At 45.1% G+C, this 20,823-nt stretch overlaps 2 protein-coding genes across 8 annotated transcripts in view; both read right to left on the bottom strand.

The window, feature by feature from the left end:
* Positions 1–266: 266 nt before the first annotated feature.
* Positions 267–15,346, bottom strand: IL36B (interleukin 36 beta). Of its 2 annotated transcripts, none has more exons than XM_025927219.2 (5): positions 6,132–15,346; positions 5,108–5,140; positions 4,445–4,552; positions 1,687–1,826; positions 267–893 (listed from the first exon to the last, which is right to left on the bottom strand). In XM_025927219.2, the coding sequence occupies exons 1-5, from the start codon at positions 6,184–6,186 to the stop codon at positions 681–683; spliced, it is 549 nt and encodes a 182-aa protein (XP_025783004.2). In that variant the 5' UTR covers positions 6,187–15,346; the 3' UTR covers positions 267–680. The 2 variants fall into 2 exon arrangements, with proteins under 2 accessions (XP_025783004.2, XP_086556728.1); XM_086700602.1 differs by having other exon boundaries at positions 5,108–5,195; positions 6,132–15,206.
* A 165-nt stretch (positions 15,347–15,511) lies between these two features.
* IL36G (interleukin 36 gamma) overlaps positions 15,512–20,823 on the bottom strand; it is a 165,976-nt gene continuing 160,664 nt past the window's right edge. For 5 of the 6 annotated variants that reach the window (XM_086700599.1, XM_086700601.1, XM_086700596.1 and 2 more), the window contains 4 exons: positions 20,368–20,435; positions 19,809–19,913; positions 19,060–19,199; positions 15,512–16,115 (listed from right to left, as the gene is read on the bottom strand). In XM_086700599.1, coding sequence (XP_086556725.1) covers positions 15,906–16,115; positions 19,060–19,199; positions 19,809–19,913; positions 20,368–20,416 — 504 coding nt within the window. In that variant the 5' untranslated portion in view covers positions 20,417–20,435 and the 3' untranslated portion in view covers positions 15,512–15,905. The remainder of the gene's footprint in view (positions 16,116–19,059; positions 19,200–19,808; positions 19,914–20,367; positions 20,436–20,823) is intronic. The other variant, XM_086700597.1, reaches the window with a different exon arrangement.

Raw genomic sequence — 20,823 nt, 5'->3', positions numbered from 1 at the left:
AAGCGAACTTTTAATGGAAGCATACATATGTACACACAGAAAAGTGGCTACATCATAAATGTACAGCTCACAGCTTCCCATTCATTTGTATTTAACATTTATCCTTAGATTCCTCTTTGGTGGGGGGCCTGGCTGGCTCAGTTTGAAGAGTACGTGACTCTTGATCTCAGGGTCATGAGTTCGAGTCCCACATGGGGAATAAAGATTACTTAACTAGAAACTTTAGATTCATCTTTGGGAATACATATCATAATACATGCAGAGAATTAACAAATAATACTCTTTTATTGATAGGGTTGTATGAACAAAAATGTTTGGAACTCACATCTCTAGGCCATAGGTTGTCAGAAGGAATAGGTATAGAGAGGGGTGTGCGTAAGAAGCATTTGGGATGTTGACTTAACTGGACTTGGCAACTAAGTGGATAGTGGGACAAGATCAGGAAAGAATAAAAAGTGATTCAGGTTTCATACTGGGGTGATGTTCATATGAGGAAACATGGTGCACAAATGGCTGTCTAGAGGAAAAGGTAGTTTTGGGTGACGAGAATGAGGTGGGGCTACGGATGGGCATCAGTGCATGTTAGTCTATGAAGATGACCTACTATGTCTCCGAATGGAAGATTCTCTGATTGCTTGATCCTCTTTCCTGGAATCAGTTACCCACAGCCCAGGCTGAATTTAGTCCTGAGGCTCTAGATAGAAGTTAGTGATGTAATCTTTGCCCCTCTCCTTGGTGAGAATGACAGGCTGTCCTGCTATTTTGGAAGTCGCTATGAACCAGTCAGGGTAGGAGACGGACTGAAAAGTGGAGGTGGAGCCCTCCTTATTATGGAAAAAGAGAAAAGGCTTCTGTGCTTTCTTCTTGTTGTGTACATCCATGATATTTTTCTCCTAGGATTAGGAAAAAGGTTTATTAGAGAGGATTACTGAGAGAAAGGGTCTAAACTAACATAGCCCTTGAGAGTGACCGCTTTCCCCAAAGGGAGGGCCAGGGGCCAGGGACACAACCAGATGAAAGGACACAAGGTGTCAGAAGAGGCAACCCACTGGCTCCTAATAGCTTGGCTCTACCCCAGGATCCCATGATACAAGGTGCTTCTGATTCTCTGAGACAGCACTGTCTTCCCTGAGAACAGAGAGAGGTTTAAGTCTCTTTTGTGGGTGCTCTTGGTGGGCACTCACCCACAGGTGTGGGCGTCTCACAAGATTCCCAGCCTCCGAGTGGGTTTAGATCTTAAAGCTTTCATCATAACCAAAAAGATTTGCTTCATAACTATAAATGCTACCTTCAGGACAGGAACCATAGGCATATAATCCACAAAACCCAGACTAACAATCTCCCCCCTTGTCTCCTCTGTCATACAGTGGCCTTTGTTTAAGTGCGAGCAGCCCAGCATTGTGGGGGATTTCTGGGAGGTAGTTAAAGAAAACTGAGAATGGAGAAACCACCATTCTTTGGCCTTTCTGAAGCATTCTCGTGGGTGTATTCTCTGGTTTTTGGAGAATGTTTTCACATTAAAATGAGTGTTACACACACGCCAAAAGCAGCATTTATTGACTTGGGGGACAGCCAAGAATTGAACAATCCAGGATTGAAAAAATGTTATTTTTGTTCAGTGATACGTTAAATGAAATAAAAAGTACATCTCACAGGGCTTCTCTCATTAGCTGTACAACCACTCACCTTAAGCTGTAAAGTTGGCTGGCCCTGAATTTCTGCACAGAAAAGACAAAGATGGTTGTTCTTGATTCCCAAGTAAACTGGATTGCCTTTTCCTGCATCATGGAATTCTTTGTCCATACATGTCATTAAATCAAGACTGACTGGAAACACAAGGAAAAATGGAAACAGGTGTCAGGCTCCAGGAGCAGAAAGGACAGTCCTTCTGACCTGACATTACTCCTCCCAGTGAGGGGGACACTGAGCAGCCAGGACTCCCCCAGAAGCCTCTTCCTATTCATCACGTAGCTGAGACCCTACATCATTATCTGAAGCCCATTTCTTTCACTTACTTAATATCAGAACCCCAGATGTTACCAGGGCACACTGCATCCCCAAAATAAAAATAAAATTCCCCACCACATTTGCAGCTAAATTTTATCATATGCTGAACTTGTAGTCCACTAGATAAACATGGAAGTGTTGTGTGGGGCTTCTAAGAATGTTCTTTAAAAGGAGTTGACTCATCTGGGAGAAGCTCCTTTCTTACACATTGTGTCTTCTTACTGCCTGCCTCAAATATGTGGATGATGGTTGAGGAGAACTTAAGCTTGGTAAAGCAGAAAGCTAGAATACTTGGACCATGGGAGCATCACGGTGCCACCATACCAACCTCAGCCTGCCTGCTCGGGCTTCTTTTTCATGAGAAAGAAATAAACTTTTTTTTTTTTTTAAAGTAAACTTCTTAGTTAAGTCCCAGTTATGTGGGTTTCCTGTCACTATCAGCTAAATTTAATTCCCAACTAATTTAGCCCAGGAGCCTGGGTGTTCTGCTTCTATCCTTCTGGGCAGCAGGCTGAGAATTCTCCAGTCAACACTCTTTATTGAATGCCGACTCGGGACAAGGATGCATGTGAGCACACAGAGATTTAGATGAGGATAAGAGAGACATTGTCGTTCCCCCTATGGAAGATGAGACCAAAAGATGTAAGCAGAGAAATGACAGAACCACAATAAATTGCAAGATCTGCTTTGAGGGAAGAACCAAAGCCTGAGACAGTAGGAGACCAAATTTACATAGAAGAGTCAAGAAAGACCTCTCTGTAGAGGTAAAATGCAAACCAAGATCTGAAAGTTAAGAGGAAACTAGTATATGAAGACATGGGAATAGGATGATGGAGGGGGTCTGGAGGGAGAGTGTTATGGAGAAAGGATGGGTAAAGGCCCCTGTGTAGCTCTGAAAGAAGACTGGTGTCCCTGAGGTGTCCCCACTAGCCCCCACTTCCCACCCCTAAAACACAAACACATAGGAAAGACACTGTTCAATTAACATAGTCCAAATGGCCACTCTTAATGCTTTGTAGAGAGTGGATGAGAGGCTACACAAATGAGGTGGGAAGGAGGGCAGTGAGGAGACAGTGGCAGTGGTCCAGGTGAGACATGATATTATCTTAGAAATAAGTCATATTTTGCACACAGACTCATCAGTCTTTGCTGTTGGACTGGACAGAGATTGAATCACAGATGTCTCTTGCATTTCTCGCTGGAGGAAACAGGTAATGGTAGTGCCACTAATGGAGATAGGGAAGGCTGGGCTGATCAGCAGTTTTGAGAGGTCAGGTCCATAGTTCTGCTTGGGATAGATGAAGTTAGAGATGTCTGAGAGGATATCAAGAGGACATGGGTAAATTTTTCAGAGGGTCTTCTGGTTGGAAGCATAAATGCCAGAGTGATAGAGGCATTGGATCCATAAATCCAAGAGACCAGCTCCCAATCCCTTCAGTGGGGTTGCACAATGATTGCAGACTGAGATCTGAGGACCTCCAGTATTTGTAGATTGTACAGAAAAAGTCGAGTCAGAAAGGAGAATGCCAAAGAGAAGCCAGTGAATCACAAGGGAATGTTCCTACAGAAGGAGAAGATGGAGGGTGTTCAAGAAAGAAAGAATTACCAATTATGCTGACTGCAGCTGAGGAACCAAATAATGTGAGGACAGAGAGTGTATCTGGTGACCTTGGGAAGAGGAACTTGAGAGAACAGTTCAGAAGTCATGTTGTTTGATGCAAACATGAGCAGAAGGTGAAGTAGAGACAAGTTATGTAGCCAGCTCTTCCATGAAGTTTGGCTATGACTGGTACATAGAACTGTATTGAGACTAGCATATGGGAAAAAAAGAGTGGAAGTAGGAATGGAATGTGGGGATCAAGAGAAGGTGGAATTTCTATTAAACTTAGCAATATTATATTAGAGCACGTATACCAGTGATGGAAAGGATCCAGTAGATAGACAAAGGTGGAATATACAGGGAAGAGAAGAATTAAATCAAACATTGAAGTCCTAGAAGAGGGAAAGAAGCTGAGATAGATTGACTTTTGATGGGAGGAAGGAATATCCCCAATATTAGAAGAGAGGACACCGAATTAGGAAAGTGTATAGTGGAAAGATGATCAAGTTTGATTCTGAGGACATAGGTAGCAATGGTTGAAATTTAAAGGAGAAAAACTCCAATAAGAAGGTCAAATACTGTTTGAGTGGACAATCCCTCCTTATCTGAAGACATTTTCTCTTGGTAAGAAGGGCTGCCAACCCCTCATCCCCTCATTTCTAGGTGCAGAGTTTCCTCTGTGGAAGGGAACCATCTTGTCCTTGCTTGCCCTTCCTGTGGACATTGGTCCCAGAAGCAGGACAGGCCGAAGGCATGTAAGCTCATGCAAGCTCAGCCCCATCTCCAGTGGAACTGGTGCCCCTTTAAGAAGAAAAAGTGGCTTTGATTGTCACTCACCAGGACTGACATTGTTGTTAAAAGGAGTTGTTATTAAAGAATTTCCATTCAGGACCCACACCATCTGTAGAGAATCATGAACACCAAAGATTCTGGAATAGTCTACCGCTGCCAGAAGACAGAAAAGCACAAAACACATATAAGGTTATTATAAACTTCAGGACTCTAGCTGCATCCTGGTCATAATGACTTCTGAATCCTTAGGGGTAGGCTCACTGCTCAGAGAAAGAGTGGCTATAAGGAGAAAGGGAGGGGAAATAAGCCAGGAGCTGGTTTGTGGATCAAAGAATCTGTAAGAATCTACCTGCATTTATACTCCCCAAGAGATTTTCAAGGTTTGTCTTTTTTCTAGGGATATCAGTGACTTGTCTGTTTCTAATGTATACTCTCTGGGTAGTAACAAAGCCAAAAATATTTAAATTTGTCATCAGTTTCTTGTTTTTTTTCTTTATGCTGTTTAACAAAGTAAATAAATTCCAAATATACATAATAAGAAAAGATCTAAATGCTCTGAGATTTTCAAATGCACGTTTTATGATCTGAGTATATTAGCAAGAGCAAATGCATCTGTAGCTAAGTAAATGATAGGGGCCCTTGTACTGTATTATCTTTGGTGAGGCAGGATGGAGATATTTCCAAGCTGGTTTGTGATTCACCACTCACCTTGGGGGGTGGCCATGTTGGCTTCAGAGCTTCCTGTGAAGAAGACAAGGTAAATCAGACGATGGAGAGGAGGTTGTCAGCAGCAGGTCTTGTGGAAAAGGGAAGAAGAAAACATGTCATCCTGTTCTCTCCCCTTCCCAACCCCAGAATTTTGTGTAAAAATTCTTCTAAGAAAGCTGCCTCCAAGCTCCTGTCCCAGATGCACATCTGAGACTAAGGAGGGGGTTTTCCAAGGCCAGAAAACCCCAAATGGAAACTCCCATCTCTATCATGACTGGTAGTCCTGGTTCTTCAGACTACAGTGGCCTTGGGATGCCCTCCATCCATCACATCTGTGATTGTTAGGAGGTTCCAGAGCACCACCTCAGGCACTGTTCAGTGCACCAAGTCTCTGGATTTAAAGGAAGGGAGAGGAGAGTGTGCATCTATCTCCATTCTAGCCTCCCACATATCTAGTGAGTCACCACTTATCCTGTCTTCAAGTCACTTATCCTGGCTACTAAATAACTGTCAGAAAATCGGCCTCTCTGACCCCCATCTTCCCCCATTCTTCATCCAAAGAGGCATCCCTAAGGATCTTGCACACGGACATCCACAAGTTCCATTAGGTATTTTGATTGTCAGGAGTCATCTGTTCCTGGGCTTCTGGTTAGGGCACCAGGACAGTTCCCTAAGAAGGTCACAAGCTCCCCCACAGTGAGAGCCAGTTGTTCATATCCCTCCCTGCCTCAGGATCCTCAGTGCCCGATTCAACAGTTATCCATGGACAGGAAGTAAGCAAATCATCACCTGTACTCTTGGAAGTAGCCCTAGCTCCTCCAGTATCCTGTGCCTTCCACCAAGGTCCCCCAAGGCTCCCCAAGGACAGCAGTGAAAGAAGTCCATCATGGACTCTAGATCACTGTCCTAGATTGGTGGGGAGGGGAGTCTACCTACCAGATGCTCCAGTACTCTGAGCTAGTAGATGCACATTAGGTCTTCCCCAAAGGAAAGCTTAGACACATGGCTTCTGAGCTCAAATTACCTTTGTCCAAGAGATGCTTTTTCCCCTGGATCCAAAGTAAAGGTTCTAGCTGCATCCAAGGGCTCTGGAAAGCTGTCTAGGACTCCCCAGAAGCAAGAGAAGATCAAAGATCAGCAGGTTTCATGGCTTCAGACTACACCTGTAATCTGTTATTATGGACTATGGCTTCGTCCAGACTTAGGTGCTCTGACTGAATCCAACAGGTTCCAAGCTTTTTATACACACAGGGAAGGAAGGAGGTTCTACCTCACTTGGGTTGGGACTGCCTGACGCTGAATCTTTTCTGGTTCCTGGTGCAGAGATTCAGTGAGTCTTTATGTAAATGTCAACTAAGTATGACTGTGACTTGCCCATTCACCCTGAAAAAGTAGGGCATGCTAAGTAAGCTCTTAAGAGCAACAACCAGGAAATATAGTCATCAACACTGAGTTTGAGGGAAGAAACATTATGGGACTGCCCCAGGGCTGATGACTGGATTCTTTTGCCACAAAATGACACACTGGAATGTTATTCCTAGGAGTGGAAGCCCCCAGTAGGTTCAAGGTAGGAAGTAGACTAAGGAAGGAATGGCTCCCCTAAGACCTGTGTAGCTTGCAACTACTCCTGGTTCACAATCACCATATTCTCTACCAATCTCAGACCAGGTAAAAACACCCCAGTGTATGCTTCTCTAGCTTTTCAGAGCCTGTATGCATGCTGCTTCTCCACTCAAGGGAGCCTCCCCTGGGCAAGGCCAGCTCCTGGGCACCCTGCCCATCATGGACTACAGGTCACTGACCTAGATTAGTGGAGCAGGGAGTATGCCTCCCAGATGCTCCAGTGCTCTAATCTAGCAAACACACGTTAGGAACACACATTAGGTTTTCCCTGAAGGAAAGCTTAGACAATGCTGTAGATACCCTGCCCCAATCCCTTCAGCCCAACTGAGTTCACCATCACTGTGGCAGTTTCTAGCACCTGTCTGCTTCACACCTCAAGGGTATTTATTTCAATAGCAAACTCAACCAATGGGGGAAGGGACTGGTGGGTTAATATCTTAGCCTCCCTAGCTTCTGAAACAATGCTAGGGTTTCTCAGGGAGAAAACAGACTAAGACAGTAGTTTAGTATTCAAGAGCCAGAGACTCGTATTCAAAAGATGTATGTTCACAATTAGGCTTTGCAACTTTTGGACTTGTGTCCTTGGCACAATCCTTTCACATCTCTGATCCCAAGATGACTGTTATATGAATGCATTGTACCTTGCTGGATTATTGTGTTGGTTAAAGAAGAGTATGCAAAGTCCCCAGTACATGACACCTTCCTGTAGCAACTGGCCTATTGAGTCTCCTATGTCTGTCGCTAGACCCCAGATCAGCCTATTTGTCTCTACCAGCTTTTTTGCTTTGACTACCAGTAGATCATCCTAGCTCTTGACATTTGTGCTACCTTATCAGCCTACCTAACACATAAAGACACTCTCAAGTTCACACTATATAGTCTTCCAAGGGATTCTCACTGCACAGTGGGATATAAAGGTCGTTATGATCTTGTCCTGAGTAGCTCCATGGCCATTCCCTCAAGAGTGTGGAATCATGAAGCACTCATACTCAAATGTGAAGTAGGTATGTCTGAGTCAAAACTAGGATTCAAAATCAATCTGTGGCTATGAAGAGGAGTTTCCCCAGGTATCCATTAGCATGAGTTGATTTCCATGCTCAAAGAAGAAAGTCCAGAGCCTATGACATCACCCCCATGCTCCTTATATAGGACTGGACCCACTTGGAAATCTTGAGGAGAGGATCTCAATGTCCTGCCATAAGGTACAAAGAAGCAAACATTCAGGACACATTGATATGGATGCTGCATATACTAATGCAAATTCATTCAGGACCACAGCTAATAAGATGTGGAGCCTTTCAGATTCATTATTTAATCCTATAAATACATGGAGCTCCGTGTAGCCTAGGCACTTAGTCCACAGTGCCATTAGCTGAGGTGATGGGGGCTTTGGTGACACCAGATAACACAAGACCTCAACTTATGTCTCCCTAGAATGGAGGTGCATCCTTTACCACCGAGGTGGTGGGTGATCCTGAGAAGGGCCCCTGGGTCAAAATATGTGAAGGAAACCTCTTTCCCTGTAAAAAAAAGAGCTCCATATGAATAAAATCTAGAGATATAGCCTTTCTTCTCTCTTCAAGTAGCCCGAACTGGATCTGAATTAGGATTTCATTCCCTTGTCCATCCATATCTATCCTTCACTAGTCAGGTCATGGTCTAACATAGTCCCCTCGGTTCCATAAATCTCTCCCAACTTATATAGCACAATTCCCATCACTCAATTTGACTATTATTCACATATTGCCAAGTTACTAAATGAAAGAGTCCTTGTTCTATACATCCTTGATGTTCAAAGTATGATCTGTGGACGAGCAGCATTGGCATCATCTGGCAGCTTGTCAGAAATGCAGAATCTCAGGCTTTATCCCAGACATATAGAATCAGGATCTGAAATAAAGGAGCCTTAAAGCCACGATATGTTCTGTGCTGCTATAGCATGCACCCATGCCATACTCTAGTCACACCAGCGAGAGAGAGAGAGAGAGAGAGAGAGAGATCAGGACTCAGGGGCTGCCTAGGACTAGGCAAGCAAACCAGATCTAGATTCACCCAATCTCTGGAACCCGTGAAGTAGATGGTCTTGGCACTGAACAAAGTGGGTGAAGGAAAGATAAAGAAAAGAAGTAATTCCTGGAAGGCTGTGGCCATGAACATGCCTTCCTGAGGATTTTCACTTTGAGTGCTCACAGTTTGATTGAGCCAGGAACTCTCAAACTGCATTTGGTTTAATGTAGGCCAAATGCTTTCCACCAGAAACAAAAAGAGAAAACCCATCTAGAGGAGGGCAGAGCCACTTAAATAATTTTACAAAGGCAACAAGCCACAAAGAGTTGAAGATCACCAGGCATATAAGTAAACAAGATCACAAGAACAAGAACCAAAAAAATAGACAAAGCAAGATAGTAGAAACATACAGAGACATCTGGTTTTATAATTATTATACACAGAGCTTAAAACAACTATCCTAACCATATTTAAGAAGCAAATGACAAACATGGATGTTTTCCTAGAGTAGCAAACTATGAAAAGTGGCAGATTTGGAAGCATTAAACAGCATCTCTAGAACAATATAATACAACAAATAAAATTAAAATAAACCAAAATTTGTATTTGGCAACAGACAACACACAGCAGAGGAGAGAATTAGAGAGTAAAGCAAGCTGATGGTATAGGAATTTCTAGCACTCTTTGCCTCCCATAAACATCAATTTGAACAATTATCCATACACAAAAATACCTTCACAAGAGTTAAGAATTTCAGGTGAGGGATGACAGCATCTGGGTGGAGCACAGAAATAAGAAAAGATACATTGAAAAAAGGGTAGGAAATATAATTTCATATTACTCCTATCACCCATCCCCCAAGCCAGAGTATCCCAGCATGGAGAGAGACATCCAGTTCACAGGAGAAGAGTGAAGTAAGGAACTGACTTCACAGCAGACTCCACCACCAGCCCACACCAGCACCAGACTGACTTCTGTGGCCTGAGACTCTTGGCCTACTCTGGCACCAGGCCAAGTTACCATGCCCCAGATTTCTGGTGGGCTCCAACAAACCCAGGCTACCTGTCCACTCCAGCACTGGGAAGACCCCCCACAAACCCAGGCTCCAGGCAACTTCCTGCAAATCCAGACTCCTGGCCCTCCCTAGTATCAGGCTCACTCTCATGGACCCAGGCTACCAGCCTGCCCTAGCACCCAGGCCAGCCTTCACAGACCTAGACCCCAAATAAGTTCCCATGGAAGGAGGGTCCTGGCCTGCCCCTGTGCCACGCTGCTACCGTTGGCCAAGGTCCAGGCAGTCTCCTGTGGATCCAGGCCACCTGTTCACCCTAGCACCAGGCCAGCCCCATTGCCTCAGGCTTTAGACAGGCTCCCCCCAATAAACCTACGCTCCACATGGGCTCCCATGGATGCAGGCTCCCAGCCCACTCCAGCACCAGGTTGGTCCCTAGAGCTCCAGTCTCCAGACATTTCCCTGGGCCCTAGCCTCCAAGCCAGCCCCCATGGGTTCGAGTGGTCCTTCATGGCCCCTGCAGCTACAGGCTACAGGCTGACTCCCATGGCCCCAGGCTCAGGCTTGCCCAACTGCTGGGGTGGCCTCCATGTCTCAGCTTCCAGGCCAGCTCCTGTGGACCCAGACACCAGGCCCATCCACATAGACCCGGGTCCCAGGCCCACCACCACAGACAGGCACTGGGCCTGTCCCAGTGAACCCAGACACCAGACCGGCCCCTATGGACCCAAGCACCAGGTCTGCCCACCTGCTGATCCAGGCACCAGACCTGCCTGTCTGAGGACTTCAGAACAAGCCCACGCAGAATCTTTGGACAAGCTGCCTGGTATAGGGCTTTCCCTTCCAAAGCCAGCCTGCCAAGACTGAAAGAAGTGCCTACTTCCTTAAATGCACAGACACCAATAAAGGCCACAAGGATCACAAATAATCAAGGAAACATGATATCGCCAAGGAAAGTTAATATAGTTCCAATGACTGACCCTAAAGAAATGGAGAAAAATGGTCTGACAAAGAACTCTGAATAACCCTCTTAAAGAAATTCAGTGAACTGCAAGAACACACAAGTAGACAACAAAACAAAATACAAAATGTCCCCAAAAAATGAAACAAAAAAACAATGTCCCAAAAGGACAATACACATAGATTCTTGGGCAGTGGTCAATGCCTGCTCACTGATCAGAAGACTAAAAGATAAAGAGATATAGAGTAAAGACATGTGGATGGACATATGGGAATGCGCACAAAATGCGAAGATGTTTGTATTTTTTTGTTAATGTCCGCCAGAAGGCATCAACCACAGAAGAGTCACTGGCTACCCAAGCAAATAAAATCACTCTGCTAGTTGACCTTAGCCAGGCTTTGTCTTCAGCTGCCCTGTGGGCATGTGAACAGTGGGAGTGCATTCTATTCCCTAAGGTCATTAGTAAAATATTGATTCTTCAGCCCTGCTCTAAACCTACTAAGTAGGAATTACGCAGGGAATAGGTTTTAATTTACTGGGTCCGGAGTGAGCCCAAACACCTGAGCTTGTAGTTCAGACCCCGGATGATTCTGATATTACTTCAAGTTTGAGAAATATAGATACACAATATATTTCAGCACTTACACCATTACATAACAATGTTTCGGTGGCCAGGAATGTTCCACCCTGGGTGGGTCATCTGCTGACACCCTGCTAGACAGCCCCAATGATGGGAACAAGGGGGATCATACTTTATTCTGCTGTCTTGCTTTGGGTAATTGTTGCTAATTTCTCAAACAGTGCTTCATAACACCCCAACACCAGGAGATGGAAATTGAAATCAAGAGTATCACATTTCCAAACCTACTACTAATGGTCACTGCAAGTCGCTTCCACTCCATGTACCTCCCCCCGCATTCCTTACCCCTAAAAAGAAAAGGCTGAAGGAAAATGATATCATTCAGAGAAGTTATCCAAATTCTGAAAAAGGCAAAAGGATTATTGTGTGCCTTTCCAATGTCATACCAGAGCATTGTCTAACAGGACCACCCAAAGTTTATCTAACTCTCTATAAATATATTTTGTTTGACTTACTACTTCTATTAACTTTAGCAAATAGATAAAGAGCACATGATTTTTGTATAGTAGGGATGCAAATGCCATCTGCCTGGTAAAAAAGATAATGTCTCAGGCACCTGGGTGGCTCAGTCAGTTGAGCATCCGTTTTTGGCTCAGGTCATGATCTCTCAGTTCGTGGGTTCAAACCCTGCATCAGGCTCTGTGCTGAGAGCTCAGAGCCTGGAGCCTGCTTCAGATTCTGTGTCTCCCTCTTTCTCTCTGCTCTTCTCCCACTTGTGCTCACTCTCTCTCTCTCATAATTAAATAAAACTTTTTTTAAAAAAAGAAAAGATAATGTCTAAAGTTGGTAATTCAAGAAATAGGAGTAAAACATATACCTAGACACATGGAGGAAAAAGAGCTGAAAAAGACTTAGCAGTTGCCTCATGGAAATATGATCGGGGCAGGATATTGTTTTCAATCATAGACATGTATTGCTTTGGTAAGAATCTCCTTTTAAACAACTCTTTAAAGGCTGAGAAATAAAAAGTAATGTTTTATTGACATGAGGATCATTAATTATAGCCACTGTTCTCAGTGTCCCGGGGACAGCGTCTTTAGTCCCTGTGCCCAATCGTTTGTGAGTTCAGGGACAGTATCTTCAAGTCCAGCTTCAGGAAGTGGTCTTTGCCCTTCAGCCATCCTGGTGCCGGAAGATACAAGCCCCAAAGCAGCTCAGCAGAAAAACATCCCACTCAACTGTTTTCACTGCAATTGTGATTTTGGTGGCAAGGTTCTAAATTCCTTCCTGGAATCCAAAATCCCCTCTCTCAGTGTAATCTCTTAGATTACACCTTCTCAGGAGCTTCCCAGTGTAATCTGAAACCAGTCCTCATATGGGTAGGTCAGGATTGAGACCAAAGAAAGAAGTAATTCACCCCAGATCTGTAGGTGGCAAGTTTAATAAGCAAGGGAATTTATATATGATGCTTGTTTTGGGGCAGCTGTAAGATGAGTACATTTCCATACCCACCCACTAGAATATTAAAAATTTATATAGAAGCTTTAACTGGGTTCAGCCACAGGCACCGTCCAGATGTCTCAACATCACATCACTACACTGCCTCAAGGCTATGTCCTTGGGGCAGCTTCTGGGAGCCAGGAAGGCACCCAGAGCACACACTGCAAGGACAGGAGAGGGGGTGAGGAGCCTCCAGCTGCCAGGGTCCAGCTCATGGGTCAGCTGGTGGTCACATCCTCTCAATGACCTCCCCCAACACAGGGCATCAAGCCCTTCATACCAAAGATGCAAAAGAACCAAATCCTTCAGTGAGTGTTGGCCTGGAGCTCACGGAATCCAAATGCAAGAGCATTGGATATTCAGATGTGTGAAAAACAGGTGTTCACCTGAAAACGAGGACGTTGCTACTCATAGGGTTCTTTCTATGATTTCATATGCTGTGGTCTTTCACAAACGTGATGGATAAGCGGGGGGGGGGGGGGGGGGGGGTCGGTCTCTGGAGGTCTGCTCTCCAGGCTCCACAAGCTAGAGACTACTATGTTTTCATTTTGATTACACTCTAAATATGTTATCAGAACCTCTTCTGGACCATCAGGATAACCAGTTACATGACACCAGGACTCATATTTGAGCTTTTGTTTGAGCTCAAATCTGTGCTAAGTGACAATCCAAAGTGTCACAGCACCTGCATGCAGTTTTCGTGGTAAAGAGATGGGACAATGGAATCACCACACAGCCTGTAGGAGGATGGAGGTGCTGTAACACTCAGACGATAATCACGTCACAAGCAAATGTGTTATTGGACCCCAACTGGCAGATGTAACAACTGACAGTGTAACAATGTAAATGGTCAGATATAAGAAGCTATCACCATTTATGAGCAGTGAGTATAGTAGTAAATATTCAATAACCAATTCTCCTATTTAATATTCCAGAACTAATTACCTCAGTGCCCATTTTAATGCTGTTTTTTAATAAAACTGCAATGCTAAAACTATATTTAATTGAGGAAGAAAACTTCAAAGAATCAAGAGATGTTGCATTAAATCGGGGCTTACTGATTGCTTACTGGCCTGCTTAGTAGAGTATGTGGTCTGATTGTCCAAAAGTAGGAAGAAAAAAAAAAAAGTAAGTGACTGGCGCTATTTTGGAAATTGTATTAAGCAAACAGAACTTCCTGTGTCTGTAGTATCAGAGTCAAAATAAGAAATCTGTTATATACAAACCAGATGTAGCTACATCTTTCTACAATTGTACCCACAGTGATTTAATTTCATCAGGATACATCATCTGAAGCATGACCGGTGGGAAAGCTAGGCTCTCTGTTCCAAGAAAAGGCACCTTTGATGAAGTTTTGGCGTGATGGTGGGGATCGTGGGGTTCGTAGCTGATGGCCAAGAAAGAATTCTTGAAGACGTCTTTGGTGCAAAAAGGTGATATTAAAGCAGGCGGACAGGACCTGTGGGCAGGAAGAGCTGCACTGTGGTTGTGAACAGTGACTGGTTATACACTATGGCACTGGGGGAGGTAAAGACAAAAGGAAGGCCTCCAGAGGGACTTTGATATGCTAAAGAGGACTCCTAAGATACCTGAGGCCTTGCTATTATCAAGCTAAGGTTGGTTTTCCTCTAGTAAGGCATTAACACTAGGACGGTAGGGGGTTCCTGGAGAAACGTGTTACACTGTATTTGCCTCAAGCATTTGTCAATGGGCCGCAGGTTTTACGGGCACTTAATTTTACCTGCCATTTCCTTCTTGCCTTTGTTCCCTATATCACTATGGAAGGGTGACGTTGGGGCTCCAGCAAACTGATTCTACAGGTTTCTGGAGATTAGGCTATTTGATAAGATTGACTTTTTCTTGAAATTTACTAAGATATTTGCGAACTGAGGGAGACTCTGGTCCTGCATGACTGTGATCTCTATCAGTTAGCTACTTGTTTATTTCCTCTCCTTTGTCCCTGGGCAGCCAGCAGTGCCTAAGGAATGTCCCACATATGCCACCTGGGGGAGTGGGGGCAGTGTGCTAGCTTGTAGTTTGCCCTGCCTTAGGCTCTGTCATCACCTTTACTGCTATTTTTAAAGAGATCTTGTGGATGCCTAAAAGGAAAAGTCTAGAAGAGGCAAAGAAATCAAGGCTGTGAGACTGTACAGAAAATAGTCATATAGTAGTGTTCTTTTACATGCATTATCTCCACCCTGGACTGTCACCACTGATAGGGGTCCTTCTTTCCCCAGTGAAACCCCAGTGAGCTATCCTCATTCAATTACTCTCGCTAATTTCAGTTTACTACGTTTTCTACTTCATTTTACAGCTTAGTTTTAGCTTTTCTGTTGTGTAAACACATGAAGTTTATATTTGGCTTTATGTTTACATATTAGAATTAGGAAAAAAAAGGGGCGCCTGGGTGGCGCAGTCGGTTAAGCGTCCGACTTCAGCCAGGTCACGATCTCGCGGTCGGGGAGTTCGAGCCCCGCGTCGGGCTCTGGGCTGATGGCTCAGAGCCTGGAGCCTGTTTCCGATTCTGTGTCTCCCTCTCTCTCTGCCCCTCCCCCGTTCATGCTCTGTCTCTCTCTGTCCCAAAAATAAATAAATGTTGAAAAAAAAAAAATTTTTAGAATTAGGAAAAAAATAGTTTAACTATTGTTAAGAATTATTTACCTTAAACGTTCCTTAACCCTTAAAAGGATACATTATACAACGTGAAATATACTGGCAACATACAAAGCATATGGAAAATGTAATCTAAATAGGAAAGAAAACAAAACGAATCAGTTCCACACTAGTCACCAGATCATGAGCTCTGACGCTTCTCTGTATCCACCCACAGAGAAGGCACTAATGTCTTGGGGTCCAGACACCCTCGTACAGATGGCTGTGGGATGGACAACTTCAGCTTGAGAGGAGAACTTTACATGACCCCTCCCCCCATGTCTGAGCTCACATTCTATGCCTCGGCTGCCCTGAAGTCATTCACAAAGTGTGATGATAACAAGGTCCTGCCCACCTCTCAGCACTGACGTGAAATGACACGGAGAGAATATAAATGAAAGCATGCTGGGAACTAGGAAATTTAACAAAGACCTCTGACCAAGCTGCCCCCTCCAGGCTGAGGTCAAGCATTGATACTTAAATTGAAGTTAACATTGTTCTTTCCCCCCAGGTCTGAAGTGAGGAAGAGGGGATGGCGGATCTCAGAGGAGGCGATGAACCAGCCAGGGAACGCCACGGACTCGAAGGTGGAGGTCCTGCCATCTTTTGAGTGGTAGAAGAGGAAGGGCTCCACGGGCGCGACTTCGTTGTACAGATCCAGTATCTCCTCCTCCTGAAACGTGACAGAGAACGCCCAGCAGGAGAAGCAGAGGCTGTTAGCGGTTCGGAGTTACTTGTGCACAATCAATAAATGTTCCAAAGTTAGAGAAAGCCTTATCCCTCTATTAAAACACATTTCAAAGGAGCAGCAGAGTGAGCACGGAATCTCACCTTCTCGGTCCCTTTCCTCAAATCCAGAGATGGAGTAGGAATGGCACAAAGAAAGGTTAATGAATAAGTGGGCACACTCCAACAATGCATTGGAACTCATCTCACACAAGAGGCTGATGGGGGGAAAAGAAGGAGCTGCAGATCTGCAGCAATAAACCAAGGACCTCCCCTACCAAAGCTGCAACAGTTGAGGGCCGCCACCTTGCAAAACCAGTCTTCTAACCAAAGTTCCAGTATTAGCCTCTGACCAGCTGCCAACACTCGAGGAATGTCAGTGCCACAAAAAAGACACAAGAGGGTCTAACAAACCAAAGGATTTGTATTTAAACAAACAAACAAACCCAGTAAATAGAGCAATCAGAAAATGCTTTCTATATCATATGTAGAAGTACATTTTGTGTATTTATATACTGTGCATTGAAGTATTTTTAGCAAAATTATGCCCACACAAGATCTCCAGAGAGACACTACACAGGGATGGTCCATAATCTGTCCACATTTGGACTTCCTCCCTATCTCATTACCATCTGAACTTAGAATATCCATCAATCATATAATTATTGCTAGACTTGTTCATCACTGTATATCCCAACACACAGAAATTCAATAGAGATGTGTTGGCTGTTTAATAAATAAAAAGATACTTGCTCATTTCAAACTCTGACACCACCTCCTCCATCCTCCTTTTCAACCTCCTGCCTGGGAAGGCTGGGCGGCAAGTCCAGCTTGCCCTCCCCAGCTTACTGCTGTTCCTCTTCCGGCCATTCGTGTTTGCGTTCTCTCCGTCATTTCCATTAGCACATTCGCTGCCATTCTACTATCTTAAATAATGATCTCGCTTGCCCACCACCTTTCCCAACTCCCCCTTTGCAGAAAACTCTCTGTAACAGTTGTCTATATAGGCTGTCTCTAGTTTCTCTCCTCCTGTCCCACTCTTAAACCCCTCGGTCTGGGCGTTCACCTCCAGCACTGCAGCAACACTGCTGGCACCAGGGTCCCTAAGCACCCACATGTGGCAGAATGAAACGGTCAATTCTCAATCCATCGAAAACCACAGTAGACAAAATCGCAATAGAAGGGTGGCTTAGCAGACAGGACATAGGTGAAAATGTAATTCTCAGTCCTCTTTCATCACACCCAGCATTCACTCTGTCAGCAAGTCCTCTTGCCTCAATTTAAATAAAATATTTTCAGAGTCTGACTGGCTTCTGCCTGCCTCCACTGCTACCCACTTGCGTCCATCAAATCTCCCCTAGATCACCTCGAAGTCCCCCCACATGACTTTTACCCTGGCCCCCGCCCCCCCCCCCCCACAGTCTGCTTTCAACTGGCAGCCAAAATAATTCTTTTCAAACCTATGTTCATGCATGGGACTCTTCTACTCAAAACATTCTAATAATGCCCCATCTTACTCAGATGGAAAGGCAAAGTCCTCACAAATGCCAGCAAGACCCTTTGTGTCCTGCCTTTTTATCTCTCTGAACTCCTCCCCACTTAGTTCACTCCTGTCACACTGTTCTCTCCGCTAGTTCTTGAACTTGCTCCCACTCACACCTGTTGGCTAACTCTCTTCTTGCCTTCTACTGTCTGCTAAGATCTGATGATGCCGACTGCACTATTTTCTACGGCAGCCCAACTCCACCTGGGCTGGCACTGCCAGTCTCTTTAGCCTGTTCTAACTGTGCTTTCCCACGGGACATAACACCCTTAAAGACACCACAGACTTACCCATTACACTTACTGTCTACCACTTCTCTCCTCCCGCTAGAATCCACGCCCTCTGAGGGCAGGGCTCTGTGCCATTCTGGGCACCAATATATCTCAAATGGCCACAACGGTGCTGTGCCACTAAAAACCTACACATTTACTGAGCTAATTGGACTGGATGAAATGAAATTGAGTCGAACTAAACTGAAGTTTAAGGAACAAGAGGAAAGACTGAAATCTCAGAAAACTGAATAGGAAAATGAGGAAGCAGACAGGACAAACTTAAAATGTAATCATGACCTGGAAGATTAAACCAAGATATTCTCCCAGGGTGCAACAAGAAAAAAACAAAACAGTGAAAGGATAGAAAGTATGGAAAATAAGATGATACTGAAGAGAGATCTAGATGTTCCAATGACTAAGGAATAGGCATTCCAAAAGGAAGGAAAGAGAAGCCAGAATGAAGGAGAGAATATACTTGAAACAATGGTAGACAATATCTTAAAATACAAGAAAGACAAAGATCCTCAACTAGTGATGTGCAGGATAACGCAACTGCATGCAGATAACTCAAAAATATCTAGGAATAAATATGTTTAAGAACGGAGAATATTTCTTTTTTTACTTCTAAAACTAGATTATCTACCAAATAAATATCTCATAAAAGAAACTGGCCTTTTGGGGCACCTGGGTGGCTCAGTTGGTTGAGCATCTGGTCTGACTCTTGATTTTGGCTTAGGTCATGACCTCATGGCTCGTGAGGTGGAGAGCCCCATGTCAGGCTCCTCACTGCAGCACGGAGCATGCTTGGGATTCTCTCTCCCTCTCTCTCTCTGCCCTTCCCTGCTCTCTCTGAAAGGAAGAAAGAAAGAAAGAAAGAAAGAAAGAAAGAAAGAAAGAAAGAAAGAAAGAAAGAAAGAAAGAAAGAAAGAAAGAAAGAAAAAGGAGGGAAGGAAGGAAGGAAGGAAGGGAGGGAGAGAGGGAGAAAGGGAGGAAGGAAGGGAGAAAAGAAGGAAGGAAGGGAGGAAGGAAGAAAGAAACTGGTATATTTTTTTAATAACATTATTTTTCTTACTCACCTTCAGTTGCAATGTGGGCTGCCCTCCTATGTCCTCACAAGACAGACACATTTCTGGATTCTCTATTCCCATATAAATGGGAATCCCTCTGCCTTGCTCAAGATACTCTGGATACTTGCATGGGACAACAGTGACAGTGACTAAGAAGGACAAAAGGGAAGATAGTGTCAGTTTCCTCTTGAAATCAGGACGAGGCCAGCATCACCCAGGTGGGGCAGGAAGAAACCTTGAGTGCAATCCCTGCTACCCCAGGCCCACCAAAACGCCAACCACGACATTTGTTCGTTCATTTATTCACTCACACCATGCACCAGTCACTGCCCTAGGAAATGGAGCAAACATGAAGAGCTAAACAGATGGCAGCCCCTGCTGGACCACCTGGAGGTGGGAAACTCCAACCCCAAGCAGCCCCTCTGCTCCTTGAAGACTTCCGTCCATTAGCAAGTTTGGCCTCATGTGATGTTGAAACCTGCCTTCCCATGGTTACCCACCCATTGAGTCCTTTTAGGATACCCAGAAGTCAGGCAGAATAAGATACTTCTCTTCCATGTAACAGGCCATCAGGTCACTGAAAGCAGCTCTCCGGCTCCCCAGGACACCCCTTCCCAGGCAGGTGGGGGAGTCTCCCCCCTCCACGTGGACCCTTTTGTAAAGCTGCCTTTGAACACAAGGCCAGTGCCAGCATCCCATGTGTGCTAACATGACGCCTCCCTTGCCTCCAAGGCAGCAGCCACAGGATGACCACTCACCTGGAGTCACACTGTCAGTCCGTGGAACTGTCACAATGGTCTGATCCTGCAGGATCCACACCTGCTGATTCAAGTCAGAGACCTCCCCGGTCTGAGGTTTATTCACTATGGTTCAAATAGAAAAGAATAATGAGGAAACATTCTAATTAGGCCACTTTACTAGACGCTAGGCCCTTCGGGAAGGAAGGCTGAGGGTTTACACACCAAAACTGGCAGCGATCTCGTGACCCTCAGCCCAGCCCTTCTTTCCAGGAAAGCTACAGGTGGTGGTGACGAGGGCCAGGGCTGAAGCTGGTCTAAGAGGATAACCTGTCCCACAGTACAGTCAAGGCCCACGTACTCCTTCTGATGCCTACTCTGTGCTTGGCTCGGTGCTGGGTCTGGAGCTAGAGCAGAGAATAAGCACCACTCCCCACCCCGTGGAAGCCCACCATCCAGTGGAAGATGGACAGCACCGGGTGGGAAGGGCCATGCACAAAGAGGGGCAGAGAATGCTGGGGCATCCAGAAGAGACAGGTGTGGGCACAGGCGTGGGTACAGAGCCCCATCTCAACATCACCTGCTGTATAGGGTTCTCCACAGAAAGGGACTCCTCGAATGCATGTCATAATGGGATTGTCTCCACACCTGCGGGGACAGCAATAGGAGACAGAAGGGTCGGTCAGGAGACATTCCTAAGACCTTTCCAGGACACTAGTTACTGAGGTCCCCATTCTGGATAGGGAGCTGGCCTGGAAGCCTGGCCTGACACAAAGCCCTAGTCAGAAAATCTGAGCCACCTCCTGAGACAAAACTTCAAGGTGGTGTCAGGGAGGGGGACATGGCGCAGAGTTTACTCCACCCAAAGATCCAGCCAGTGACAGAATCTCTCCCTAGAGGTCCTGAGTCAGGCGTGACTTTTGACCTTAAAAAGCCACCGCCACCTGATGCCCGCATCCCTCCTCCTTCCTCCCATCGGCAACTGCTTCTGTCTGGGAGCAGGGGGGGCGGCCCCAGGCCAGGGCATCTCTGCCAA

This window comes from Puma concolor, chromosome A3 (genome assembly GCF_028749965.1).
Source record: "Puma concolor isolate L17-30 chromosome A3, mPumCon1.1.hap2, whole genome shotgun sequence".
NCBI lineage: Eukaryota > Metazoa > Chordata > Mammalia > Carnivora > Felidae > Puma > Puma concolor.
The sequence above is the reverse complement of the archived record's forward strand: the minus strand, read 5'-3'. Positions and strand labels throughout refer to the sequence as shown.